The sequence below is a fragment of the Ammospiza caudacuta genome, chromosome 1 (genome assembly GCF_027887145.1).
Source record: "Ammospiza caudacuta isolate bAmmCau1 chromosome 1, bAmmCau1.pri, whole genome shotgun sequence".
Lineage (NCBI taxonomy): Eukaryota > Metazoa > Chordata > Aves > Passeriformes > Passerellidae > Ammospiza > Ammospiza caudacuta.
The window spans coordinates 95683706-95697567 of NC_080593.1; the positions used below are offsets into that span (position 1 = coordinate 95683706).

A 13862-nucleotide genomic window follows, 5' to 3' on the forward strand; every position below is an offset into this window, starting at 1 on the left:
TGGATTTTACTTATTTAGTAATTATGCTTGTCATTGAAGTCTAGAATATCAGCAGAAAGAGAAACTAGTGCCTTTTGGTGCAATAGATTGTCATATGGTGCGCTTCTGAGTGCCGAGTGAGTGGTGGAAGCTGTTGAATTCAAAGCATGAACAGGTTTGAATATATTTAAGAATCTGTACATTTGTGTGATTTTGTTCTTGTTTCAGGTGATCTGTGCCTTGTGCTTACAAAGCACACAGAAATAAATTGGTGCTGTGGACTCTGTGGAGCGGCTGAAGGAAGCGTTACCCCGAGGATGAAGCAGTAGAGCCCCTCTCTGCAGAACCGTATGATTGAGAACGCGTTCCAGCCCTGCTCTGCTGCCGGACATGCTTCTGTCCTCCTGCCCCGCTTACCCCCTGCTGCAGTGATACAGATGGATCGTGGCAGAGAGGCAGAAATGGAGTTACGGAGATCCTCCAGCCCTGGCAAGCTAAGCAAGAACGACGTGGATGCTGACAAGACCATGTGCCACAGCTGCTGCATCTGCGGTAAAAGTTTCCCTTTTCAGAGCTCCCTGTCGCAGCACATGAGGAAGCACACAGGTGAGAAGCCCTACAAATGCCCTTACTGTGATCACAGAGCTTCCCAAAAGGGCAACCTGAAGATTCACATCCGCAGTCACAGGACAGGCACTTTAAGTCAGGGGCATGAGGCAGAGATGGGAGAGGCACAGCTGGGGGAGATGGGCGTTTCTGAGGGCCTTGGCGGGTGCACCAGCCCCACTAAAAGTACGTCTGCCTGCAACAAGATCTTGAACGGTACCACTCAGGTCGATAGCAGTAAGATCTTGTTGAGAAGCAGCAAGAAGGAGGTCACAGAGATGGCACCAGCTGAGGAGGATGACAAGCTGACCTCTTACCAGTGCACTTTCTGCAAAAACAAATTCGAAAGGAAGAAGGACCTGGAGCAGCACCTGCACCAAGTCCACAAACCATTCAAGTGCAGGCTGTGCAGCTACATGACCCTGAGGGAGGAGACGCTGTTAAACCACATAGAGAAAGACCATATAACAGCTCAGGTGCCCAATGGGGAGACCTACACCGAGAACTGCAAGAGCGAGCTGAATGTGGGCGAGTTCCCATGCGAAGTCTGTGGTCAGACCTTTAGTCAAACCTGGTTCCTGAAAGCTCACATGAAAAAGCATAGGGGGTCATTTGATCATGGGTGCCATATTTGTGGCAGGAGATTCAAGGAGCCCTGGTTTCTCAAAAACCACATGAAGTCGCATGGCCCCAGGTCTGGGAGCAAAAACAAACCAAAAAATGATTTGGAGCTGATTGCCACTATCAATGATGTGATACAAGAGGAGACAATTGTGACCGGCCTGTCTCTGTATGAAGTTTGCACCAAGTGTGGAAATCTGTTTACAAATATGGAAAGCCTGAAAGTGCATAATGCTGTTCACTACCGTGTGCAGCCGGGCAGCACCGGGGATAAAGCTGAGGGCTTGACTGATGGGAGCCTGAGCTCCTCGGTAACCAAGCAGTTTTTCTTGCAGTGTCTCAATCTACGGCCATCTGTAGGGCTGGATAGAGTTACGAGAGGACAGCCTGGGAAAAGAGTAGCTGAGCTGGATCCGGTCAGTAGCTACCAAGCTTGGCAGCTGGCCACCAAAGGAAAAGTAGTAGAGCCCTCAGAGTATGTGAAGTATGTGGGATGGGATGAGGCCCTGGCAGATGCAGACGTGACTTACGACAAGGATAAGAGGGAGTATATCCTTGTCAACCAGGAGAAGCGCAAGCGAGACCAGGACTCACCCAGCAACCCCAAGAAGAAGAGCTGCACCGGTGGGCGCCTGGAGAAAGCCAGCAGTGTCCCAGCGGGGGAGAGCTGCCCGCCTGCCCTCGGGGATCTGGACTATCGCCCTGCCTCGCGGCAGAGCCGCCGGGGCACCCAGAACAAGTCCACGGAGTGCTTTGAGTGCGGGAAGATCTTCCGCACCTACCACCAAATGGTGCTGCACTCGCGGGTGCACCGCAAGGAGCGCAGGAGCTGCAGCGAGGGCGGGACGGCCGCCCAGCCCGACCGCTACGGCTCCAGCAGCGAGGAAGGGGACTCGGGCTCCGTCAGCGGGCCCAGCACCCCCGGCTCAGCATCCGCCCCAGAGGACTCAGCCACCTCTGGCTTGGGAGAGGAGGGCGCTGAGGAGAGCTCGGAGGAGGGAGCGGCCAATCCCTTGCTAGGTAAGACCGCTCCCAGCTTTGCCCCAGTAATTGTTGCTGGTCCCTGTGTCTGTCTCCTGGTCTGGGACACAGCGATGACCACAGGGAGAAACAGGTGAAAGCATGTGAGAGGTCTTAGAGACCCTGTGTGCGCTGCATGTCTCAGTGCGGCAGCTCCTCTCTGGTGCAGGTAATAAAAGCGAGATGATGTTTTTGTAATGTGCCGGTGAGCTTGTATTTTGATGAAGGGCACCTGAGAAGTATTTTAGTTGCCTACAGCAACACTGTAGGATATTCAGGATAGCCCCCTGGATGTCCTGGGGGCTGCTTTTCCACAATTCATGTGTGTTCTGTTCTGCCTGTAGTGTGCAGGTGTAGCCCGCGTAGTGTAGCCCCAAAGCACATAAACTTGTTAAAATGCCAGCGTGACAGGAGTGTCTCTCCTTTTCTCCGCTTCACTTCCCAAATTGTGTTTATAACTCCAAAGGCTATAATTAATCTCTCTGGATTAAAGCGGTCCTTTGAGCCCAATGCTACTAAATAGAACAAATTATTCTCCAAATAGCAGCAAAGTAAATATTTAAAAGAACACCATTAAGCACTTTCGTATCTTTTTTTTTTTTAATCCTTTATTTTTGTTGTTCACCATGCTTTGTTTATAATACCCTTTTAGAAATGTGAGATTAACCATTCTTTCCTTACTAGCCCTTCTGCTGGTTTTTGTTTGTTTTCTGTTTGGTGAACAAAAATGGTTTCTTCTCATCTTCATTCCTTTTGTTGTGAAGAACATAGTTATCTATAGAGTTAAACTCATTTTCAAGACCATCGTGGATGAAGTAATCAGCAGTATTGTGGAAGAGAGTGGGTTTATTCAATTACCTTGCTCTTTCAGGATATTATATAATGTTTCCTTTTCTCCTGGCTTCAGACCCCACAGCAACAGAGAGACATTTACCAGAATTGTGAATTGTTACACACTTTTCATAATTTTTTGAAGCAATGGTGAATATATTCAAATTAATCCAAGAACATCAATTTTTGTTTTTGTTTTTTCACCTTTTCATAAAAAAACCTCTCCAGAAAGTCTAGTGACAAGCTAGATTCCTACAGATTCTTAAATATTTGCAGTATGATTACTTGCAAGTTTAAAAGACTCAGAATTTGGCTTTCCTATGTGCTGTTGGATTCTTGAACTCTTCTATTTGGGTACATGCCTACTTTGTGTGCAAGTCCATCCACTGCCACCTGAGGTACTTGGGTTCAGCTGACACAAGGTGTGGTGCTAAAACTGCAGCTTTGTCTAGAGTTAAATGGGGCTGCCATGTTGCACCAGTGAAATGTACAGTGCTGCAATCAGAACTGCTGGGATGGAAAACCATTTCTCTGGACATGGGCTAAAAATACTGCAACACCTCTTTGTATGATGTTCAAAGAGGAAAACTGTTCTTATATGTTCTCTGTATTTTATTTCTAACAAGAGGAGTTTTCTCATATCTTTGCCTGTTTTGCTTCTTGCCTCAGCTCAGGCTTTGAGCCCTTGCTGCAGGACTGAAAGGGGAGAGCTAGTCACATAGCACTTTGCTCTCATAGGAATTAAAGTTACTGGCTTAACTGATGCCAGCAACTGGAAACTCACTTCCTTGGGTATCAAATTGATCTTTGTTTGCTTTAACTGTAAAGAAGCAGCAAACTGATGGGTCTGAATAAAGGCACATTTTGGAAAAGGGATATATTTGCAATGATGGGCTGGGAGGGTGGCTGCTGCATTTTATATTTGCTAATATCACAGCTGAAGAGCTAATCAAGTATTTAATTGGCTAATGAGAAATGTTTCAGTGCAAGAGAAATGCTGCCTATTACTAGAGGTTATTTAACTCAAATCACTGTCTCAGTGAAGGGAACATTTTTTTTACAAGTGATAACGTTTTTTAATTTGAAAGAAAGTTTAAGGTTTTTTTGCTTATTTGTTTTGTTATGAATAAAAGGAGTTTTCATAGGCAAATGTTCAGGACTAAAGTTTCCCAATTTTATCATTTTGGTATGGAGGTTTATTAGCACTGCCCTGGTATTGTGTTCTAAGGAACTGTAGTCCTTCTGTCCAGCAAGCTGTAAGATTAATTTTATTCTTTTGCAGATTCTGCTGTAACTCAAGATGGTTTTCTTACCCTCCCCTATGAACAATGACTTAAGGTGTATGGAATATAGGCCAGATTCTGCCCTGATGTATGTACCTGCAAAAATGAGGTGTTCTGGTGTGGCCTTGAAGCACGTTTTGTCCTAGAACTGCTGTAGTTTGCTATCCTTTGCTGCAGCTTTTTTTAGTTACTCTTCCAGGTGAAGATTTTCCATCAGGAATAGAGCTCCAGCCCCATGGACAGGCTTTCTCCCCAGTGGAGGCTGACAAGCAGGGCTCTCAGTTCGTGCTCCTGAAATTATTTCTGCAGCATTATTTTTACTCGGGCTGTAATCAGGAAAATCTTGTGCTACTCAGAAGGTTTTACCATATCTGTCTTTTTGGTTTTTTTTTTTTTTTTTTTTTTTTTTTTTTTTTTTTTAAACTTTCCTATCTTTACTCTCTGTTTCCCCCTTTCATGCATTACTATGTTATCCTGTGTCAGAAAAGGGCCTTGGGACTGCCAAGTATAGAATGCTGTGGCCTTGACTCAGCTGAAAGTATTTCTTTGTGCATTTAATTCTTAATAATCTGAGGAGTGCTGTTGACGCACGGGGTCTTGCAGCAGGGAAGCTGGTGGGGCACCTCTGTGGTCACTTAGGGCTGAGGGTGGCAGGAGCAGGGATTATTGACAGGGCTCACTGGGAGAAGAGCAAGAATTGGGCTTGAGAGGCTCCAGGGCAGGCACTCCTTTTAACAGGAATTTGCCCCTGCTGCCTTTGTTGAGTAACATCATGATTCCTCAGGCACTGGGGTGTAGTGTTGCAAACCCAGTTTATCAGCTGCTGGGCTGACTACAAAGTGTGCTTTATCTGGTTGGAGGGAGGGTAACTGAGTTTTGTAGGGTTACACATAGTGTACTGTGTGATACCTGTCATGCAGAGATCACACGTGAAGTCTTTGTGTGACAGCCATGTGGGAAGAGGTGGCTCAGAGCGCTTTTGTTTCCTTGAGACCAGACTTTGGATGTTTTTGAGGTATTCCTGCCCCAGATGATTCTTCATTTTTATTTATCGTTCAAGCCACTTACAAAACTGTACCTGAATGTTTGCTGAGTTGCATCCAAAGCTGTGTGAACCATCTGTAGATTGTTGCTCCCCTCTTTCCCAAATTGAGGTTTTTGGCTGGGTCTTTTTAATGATTTTCATTTTCCCTGAGAAGAGCCCCAGAGATATGACTGAGAGAGTAGTGAGGGATTATATATGTGTTGATAAAAGTGAAAGGAAAACACTGTTTTTATAATCTTTCATCTTCTCACCTAAAATGTAGTTTTAGATATATGAAAGTAATTTAGTAGTTAGTGTTTTTAAGGCATTGAGCCCCTTCATTGCCATGGTGGTTTTAGCAGCAAAGGTGTTTGGGTTTGTTACATTGGGCTATATGTCAGTCCTGAAATGAAGAAGGAAGAAGAATTTTTGCAGCTGTGACTGCTGTTGGCTGGTGGAAAGATGAGTAAAAGAAGTGAAAATAATTTAAATACCTCTTGGTTCTTGGCAAGCATGGAGTAAAAGCACAGACCTGAGGTAGCCCAGCCAGTGAGGAAGTGCCATACAGGTGGTGCTTCTTCTGGTATGTCATTGTCAGTCTGGGCTGGAAGTAAATGTTAAAATTTATCTAGGAGGGGAAAACAAAGAAAATAAAAGAAAAGAAGAAAAGAGAAGGACTGTTATATAGGAACAAAGGAGAGGAATGATGCTTCTAGAGTGGCCATGTCAAGGAAGGACATCAGGGAAAGGAGAGGATGTATCACCTTGGAATGCTGCTTCCAGTAAAAACCATCCTGTGTATTCTATTTCCTTTATCTCCTGCCTCTGCTCTCCCTTCTCTTTGTCTTTTTTTTCCCTTCTGTTGGACTGCTCTGATTTTTTGAAGTGTTTTAAGGAGAGACTGATTCACCTGTATTGCGCACATGGCTGCGAGTGAGGGCTGTTGTGCTGGGCCCCGTATCAATGCTGCTTTCAGCCCGAGGAGCTCGTGACCTGACTGAGGTGGGCACAGGACTCTGCAGAATGTGAAAAAAACTCAAACAGTGAATAAAAAACAGCGGTGTGTGGCTGTGCTTGGTTTACATCAGGCATCACTGGCGGGACCTGCTTAGAACATGAGCACCGTGGAGGAGTGGGATGAGATGGGAGTAAGGTGCAGGTGGAGAGAAAGGAGAATGGGGAAAGGTGGAGAGAAGCACGACTTTGGTGAAGAGAGCTGAGCCGGTGATGAGGTTTCAGGAGAACTGAGGGGCTCAAGAGAGGTGTGCAGTAGCATTGGAGTTTAGACCCTCCAAGGCAGTGCCAGCATTGATGGCTTGCACTGAAGCTCTAAAGGCTTATGATGTGCTGTGCTCAGGTGGGTCACTCCATGAGGATTTCCATGTGAAGACCAGGTCTGGACCTCTTTGTGTTTGTTACATTTCAAAAACTCTTAGAAGACCATGGCCAGAGACTGATGTAGTATCTTTTTTTTTAGTAAACTGAAGAGACAGCTGCCTATGAATTGCTTACAGGTTATACAGTCTTGGGGATGTAACACATACCATTTATCCCAGGCCTGTTACATGAAAATCCTATATATAAACTGGAATGCTTGAATAGAAACATAACATTGGCAAGTTCTGAGAAAGAACTATAGGAGAGATTTATGAAGCATAAATTTGGACTTTGTTTTGCTCACATATGAATTATAACAAGTCCAGGAGCTGGAAGTTTATTGAAAAATGCATCTTTTCAGAAATCTTTTCATGTAAAATAATTCAAAAGTAAAAGTTGTTTAGAGTTGCTTTAATGTTTTAGTAAAGCAGCAAGGCTGTAATTTTTGTGAGGAAAGCAACAATAAGAATAAAGCAGCTAAGCAAATGAAATTAGAAAAATAAAAATGTATAGTAATTCCAGAGAACAGAGCTAGTTCTAGTAAATGTTTTCTGTTGCTAGCACGAGTGTATGGAACAGCTGCCAGTATCCAGTACCAGGACTTCATTGTTCTTACATGAAAAAGTGTTTCTTTGTGTGCAAGGGGAGGTCTCTCCACTATGTAAAAATCAAACATTTTTATTACATATCTTGATTAATTGCACTTCAGATGCTTCTCATGCCAGACTCTCAGTGTAAATCCCACAGTATCGTGCTGCTAAGGGCAGTGCTCTTGGGGCTTTTTACACCAAATGAGATCTTGTTCTATATGTACAGTCTTAAGTATGTTTAAGTTATTTAACATATTTAGTTTGCTGAAGGAGCATATAACAAACTGGAAAATGTTTCAGTGCTGGACAATTGGTAGCTATTGCCCCAGGCTTCCAAGAAATAAGGCAGTTTCAAGGAGGAACAGTGTCTCAGAACTGTGAAGATAACAGTCTTATGCTGTGATTCACCAGTTAATTTGGGCATTGCTGAGGGGTGCTTGTTGGAATATAAAACCCTTTCAGCTTTACAACTCAAACTAGTTGTTGGGATTCTTAATTCCAGTGAGATCAATGAAACTCTGGGACTTGGAATTACAAGCAAATTGATGCTTCAAATTATAGAGGAAGTTGGGCAGAAGCAAAAACCTATGCCAGCAGTAAGAGATCCATTAGATGTTGGTTGGGGCTTAGCAGAGTTCAGCTGTTCCTTAAAGCAGATTTGGACTAGATCCATTACCTAGTTTGTTACCTAGTTTGAACACATCTAATAATACCGTTTAGAAATTTCTCTTTCCTATCTGCCTTGTTGTAATGCAAGTCCAATGTAATGGACTGTAGTGATAGTCCAGTCATGATGCTTGTTAGCAAAGTCGTGTGCAGTGTGGTACTTTCTCATGATCTGAGGTTTCTCTGCAAAACACTGCAGTTTGAACCATCATTTTTGACCAGTACAGGTCATATCTCCTCTGTGTATCACCACAGCAGCACTTGTTGCTTTTTCCTCCTCTTTGGACTCTTGTACTCTCCTCCAGACTGCAGATGGTATCTCCTGTGTGAGTATACACATTCCTGTGGTGTTGCCCTCAGCAGTATTTTTTTATTCTATTTGTCTTTGACTGTGGGTTGATCTTAATGGGAATACCTGCCAAGGAAAGAGAACAAAATAGAAATTATGCTGATTGTCCCAAGAAAATGGATAGCAAGAAAAATTCTGACAGCTAGGATCAATGCAGTGTGTACTGAGAGGAGAGGAGGAGAGAAAAGCCATGGGACATCTAGGAAGTGGTTGAAACCTCTCTTGCCAGGTGCACCTCACACACATGAAGTTGCTTGCTCATTCTGTATTTTAGGCTGATGGTGAGAGCTATGCTCCAACAAATCCATGCAGGAAGTGTTTGGTTGGAATAGGGCAGCAGTGTTTGGCATAAAGCAGTCTGTACCCTTTAATGCTGTCCATTAACCTGACACCATACTGACTAAGGAACATGCAAAGATTGCCCTGTAGGAATCTTAGGTAAATTCCACTGTGTTCCTAATGACCACACTTTGCTCTGCATTACCAGGCCTGTTTTACCCAGTCCTATGTAATGTGGGTGGCCAGCAAGGGTGTTAAACAGCAATTCAAGTTCCTCTTGAAATGGGGCATGGTGATGAGGAACAGAAAACCCACAGTCAGCTCAAGTCAGAACTAAGGATTGTTGGCTGAGCTTGGGATACTTCAGTAGACTGATGGCTTGTCGTGACAGAGATTGCCTTTATTGCTTCTCAGAGACAATTTCTTATGCAGTGTTTTGAAGTTATTAGACCAGCTGTAGCACTACTTTTATTCCTTGTAAACATTTCTGTGAGGGTGTTAAGTGCTGAAGAACTTCGTGCATGTCAAAGATACTTCTGCTGTATTTAGCTTTAATTGTTAGTGTTCCTTTTTGCAGGTTACCATATGCAATTCCAAGTGACACAGTGAGATACAAGTATTATTTAGGCAGTTTATTGTAGCTGTGCTTCTGTGATATAAGCAAAAACACAGCTCAGCTTGGAAGAAAAATTGTATAAGCTGCTAAGAGGGAGATAGGTTTACCCAACCTTTATTTTATCTCTTAGGAAGCACGGAAATGTGGTTTCTTAAAGGTAGGTCATAGTAGGATAAGCTTTGCCCTGAAGCTTATAGAAAATGCCCAAGATTATTTCTTCATGCTACTACTTTCACAGTTTTTAGAAATGCTGTCCCAAGAGCTGCCTCAAAGGATTGCTTATGTCTCTGTTTATTCCTTCCTGAGCTGTCGGTCACCATTCCACACTTACCATAGAGTAGCATTAAAAAAATATTTCCAAGGGTGTGGAAAGGTATTGGCCATCTTGGTTTCAGTCTGTGCATTCAAAAATACTCCTTTATGTTTAAGTCAGTTGCACAGGGATTCCAGTGTTGATACTGGGCTTTTAGCTCTTCTTCAGTAACTGTGATAAATGTCTCCATATAGGGATGTGCACTTGGAAATCCTGCTGCACAGAACCTCAGTTTTAACAAATCCCTCACTTCTTGACACCTGCTCTGACCTTGCTGCCTTGTAAACGTCAGTTTAGCATCTCTGGTAACTCTTTGTACTGGATGTTTCTATTACATCAAACTGTAGTGTGTGAGATACTGCTTTGTGACATTTACAGTCAAAAGATCACATTGTGTAGTGCTTTTATTTTCAGCAGAGGCAGTTTCTGGTCAGTGAGTAAGGACTGCCATCCCCCAGCTAGTAAAACAAGATTCAGATGATGAAAATTGTGATGGTTTTAATCTGATTCCCAAATACTTTGGTAGCTCCATGACTGTGCTTAGTGGGACTCTGCTGATCTGTAAATGACTGCTAACGAGGGGCTTGTATAAATGTCTTTAATGTTAAATCTTTTTGTGGTTCTTAACGTTATGGTTCACAGTTTGCCCTCCATCCAGAGTCAGATTTTCTTTTTTAGTGCATTAAGTTTGGCAGTAGGTACTCTCAGTGGATGGGATGGGCTGAATTCTGCAGGAGCTGAAATGCTGGGGAGTCCCAGGGCTGCACAGGATATAAAAGTAATGTGTGGTTGGGCCTAGCCTTGGTAGATAATTTGTTTTCTGCAGGTGTGTTTTACAAATACAAGTTTTACTAGGTCTCACTTGACTTCACTTTATTACTTTCTAACCCAGTAGTCTCGTTGAGGCACTGGATTACTTTACTGTGAAAAGGCCTGACTGTGGTACCAGTTGTACCAGTAAAAGTCAAGAGCAACTTTGCTGCAGTTAAGGGAACCCTTTGTGATGGGAGCATTGATAGCTTTTCTTATTCTCAGTTTTCTTTTCATTGCCTCCAAGATTTATCATCAGCAAGCCTGTAGTTTTTAGGGATATGAAAAGCATATAGTGAATTTTATTGAAACTGTGGAGGAAAGCATTGAGTTTAGTGTTATAATTTTCAGTGCCTTGGACCTTGAAGGAGACTTTTGGATCCTTGTACTTGGTGTGTGATTGCTACTGTCCCATATCTTCTAAGTGACAGGTAGGCATTATTTTCAGTGCCATGAATGGATTTGTAAATGTGTAGGGAACTTACTTTCATGGTGAATTTTTCTTGTTTATAGACAGCATGGATTTGGACTGGAAAATTGCAGAATACTTTGGCCCTGATACAGCAATAGTTATAACTGCGGGCTTGATTTTAAGCACAGAGCAGTGAGGTTGGAATCATTGTAAACTGCTTTGTTGAACCACTTGGCACCTAATGGCCTGAGATTAGAGAAGAGTAGGGAAATCTTTCTTTTCTCTAATCAATGCCAGTGTAAATTGCATATCCTGAAATGCACCGTAGCATGCAAACTTCCCAGGGTATAAGTCTAGGGGAGGAGCAAGTCTCAGAATTGTCTTTTGTGGATACTCTGTTGATGGCTTGGTTATGCTCTAGCTATGCTGAGGGCAAAAATCCAACCCTTCATCCTTTTAAAGTAGGATCTCTATTGAGAAAGTGTCCATGTGAAAGGCAAAAGTACTCGCTCAAGTGATGATTATTGTGACTTTGATAGGGGTGCTTACTTAACATGGAATTAGAGCACTGAGATACTCATCCTTGTACAGGACCCAGGAGGAAAGATTTGCCCTCCTGCTTTCAGAAATTTGTTTTCCAGGTTAGTAATCTCAAACCTCAGTTATTACTTCATTATCTCTGTTACTTCAAATAACTAAAAAGGAAATAGCCATTAAAATTATTGTTTCTGTCACATCACAAGTATAAAGCTAAAAAGTTTAGTTTTATTTGGGAGCAAGAAGTTAGGATTTACTCCAAGTCAGATCTCTTTTTTTTTTTTTTTAATACAGGATGCAAAATCACAGATTTTATTTATTTATTTAAAGACTAAATTTAGGGTTAGCTTGCAATGTAAGGCACTCCCAAACCTTGTGTTTCTTTGAGATAACAAATTCATCAGGCAGTTGAAGGCATCAGCTACACCTAACAGCACTTCAGAGGTGTGTGTTATCTTAGGATAGCATATGTCTTGTGATGTCTTACTGCTTAAATAGCATTTGAGGCAAGCTGTTGTCAGCAAAACCTAAATATTTGTGGGGGGGAGAAAAAAGCATAACCACAAGGGAAATATATGGGTTCTTTGGGAAGTGTGAACCTCAGGTCTAAAGGGCTAAAGGGCTTTTTTCTTTTTTTTTTTTTTTTTCTCTTCCCTCTATCCTGTGAAACATTTTCTGGGTGTTTTGACAGCAGAGATCTTTCACCAGTGTCATGGTAGTGAAGGACTGAATGCAATAACTCAGGATGATAATGGAGTATAAAAGACTTCATCTCTTCCTGTGCCTGCTGTACCCCAAGGTAGTGGAGCAGATGCTGTGTTTCCTTGTTGCCTTTTGCATGTTTTGGTAGGTGTGTAGCACTACTGAACCAAGGGTCTGATCAGTTTTTTGTGATTTAGCCTTTATTCAGTAGGTAGTAAAGCCTTTTTTTTTTTGCTAGATAAGGAAGCAAACAGATCTGTCTCTTCCCTTAAAAGAGAATTCAGGAAGTACAGCTTACACTGCACATGGAACATATTAATCCTAAACCCCTTATAATACTTTGCAGAAGTTTCTTGTCCTTGCACATATCTGTATCCACATGCACAGCAATTTCCCAGAAATGTCTTAACCTTAAGTACTGTTGATGCCTGGAGAAGGCTTAAAAAGTACCCAAACACAGAATGACAAGTAAAGTTGTAACAGGAAAAAATTAATCTTTACTTGGATTGTTCTGGGACAACAAAATGGGTACGCATAAGTGAGAATCACTTACTTGCTACTGTAATGCTAAATATATTATACAAGGAATGTTATTTTTGTGGAAGTAGGGAGTGTTGTACTTTTTTTAGTTTATTGCACACAGACATGACACATTAGTTACAATTCAAACATAATAATATAATTTTGCAAGTTATTAGGATTATTTATCTTAGGTGTTATCAATATGCAAATGTCTAATAGTAAGGCTTATATTGGAACTGAAATGCTATTAATTCATAATGAAGTTTTTATGTGCCAAGAAGAATTTTCTGCTATACTGACATTTCTTGGTCAATTATATTAGAGCAAGATTGTGTTTAAAAAAAAAATGTATCTTAGCATATATTCAGTAAGTTGAAATACTGACTTCACTCAACCAGGGCATCATGGAAAGTACTCTTCATGAAGTATTTACTCAAATTCCAGTTCTGCAACTTTCTTTGAGGCCTATAAAAGCCAAAAGGAAAGAAACCTGATGCCTAGGGAAGAAAGAAAGGTTGGAAAGGGCCAAAACCATAATGTAATTAAGAAATCCATCAAGCAGAAAAAGGTTTGAGAAAGACACAAAATTCTGAAGGTGTATGGGTTTATGTAACAAGTATAGATAAATAGATCTACATGGTAAAGGTATGATGTGTTACTATTAGAGCTGCATCCAGATGATGTAAACAGCTTCTTCTGGAAGCTCATTGATAGTTCCAAGCAGGCCTCTGTTGCTGACAGCTCTCCTGAGATCCCTGTTGTTGTGGGGAGTGAGAGCCATGCTAAAGCACAAGCCAGAAATGTGATTTTCTGCAGTAACTGCCCTGTCTGTGAATTTGCTTTCTGACATGCACATGTTTGATCTGATGCATGATATCAAGGTTATCTCATGTCATATACACTGTAGGATTACCAATCCGTATTTCTTCTGTTGAGGGTCCCAACTGGGAGCCAAAGTGCCATTTATGATGTATCCCGGTGTTGCTGTGGGCAAACCAGGCACTCAGGCTGGTGCTGCCAAGAGCTGGGTGATGGATGGGACCTGGCTGGGGATATTTTCCTTTGTATTTTCCTCTGATGTGTTTGTGACCTGGAGGAAGTGATAGAGAAGTTTGTATTGAAGGGTCTGGATTTCAGGCGCTTGTCAGCTGCAAACCATAGGCAGTTCATGTAGGAGTGGGGAGCCTGAGGAGCAGCCTTGGAAAAGAGCTGAATCAATGGCACAAGGAAGTAAGCTGGAGGTACAAGCATGCTGTGTTTGCATAAATGGTGTCACAGTGCTGGCTTCCTAGTGGGAGGAGGTCCATAAGGATAGCCAAGGCCTG

The 13862-nt window shown here is 42.4% G+C and overlaps 1 protein-coding gene across 1 annotated transcript in view; it reads left to right on the top strand.

The window, feature by feature from the left end:
- Positions 1-329: 329 nt before the first annotated feature.
- The window catches only part of ZNF516 (zinc finger protein 516), a 56083-nt gene continuing 42550 nt past the window's right edge, over positions 330-13862 (top strand). Inside the window, exon 1 of the mRNA XM_058809949.1 lies at positions 330-2226. Within this exon, the coding sequence (XP_058665932.1) occupies positions 330-2226 (1897 nt within the window). The remainder of the gene's footprint in view (positions 2227-13862) is intronic.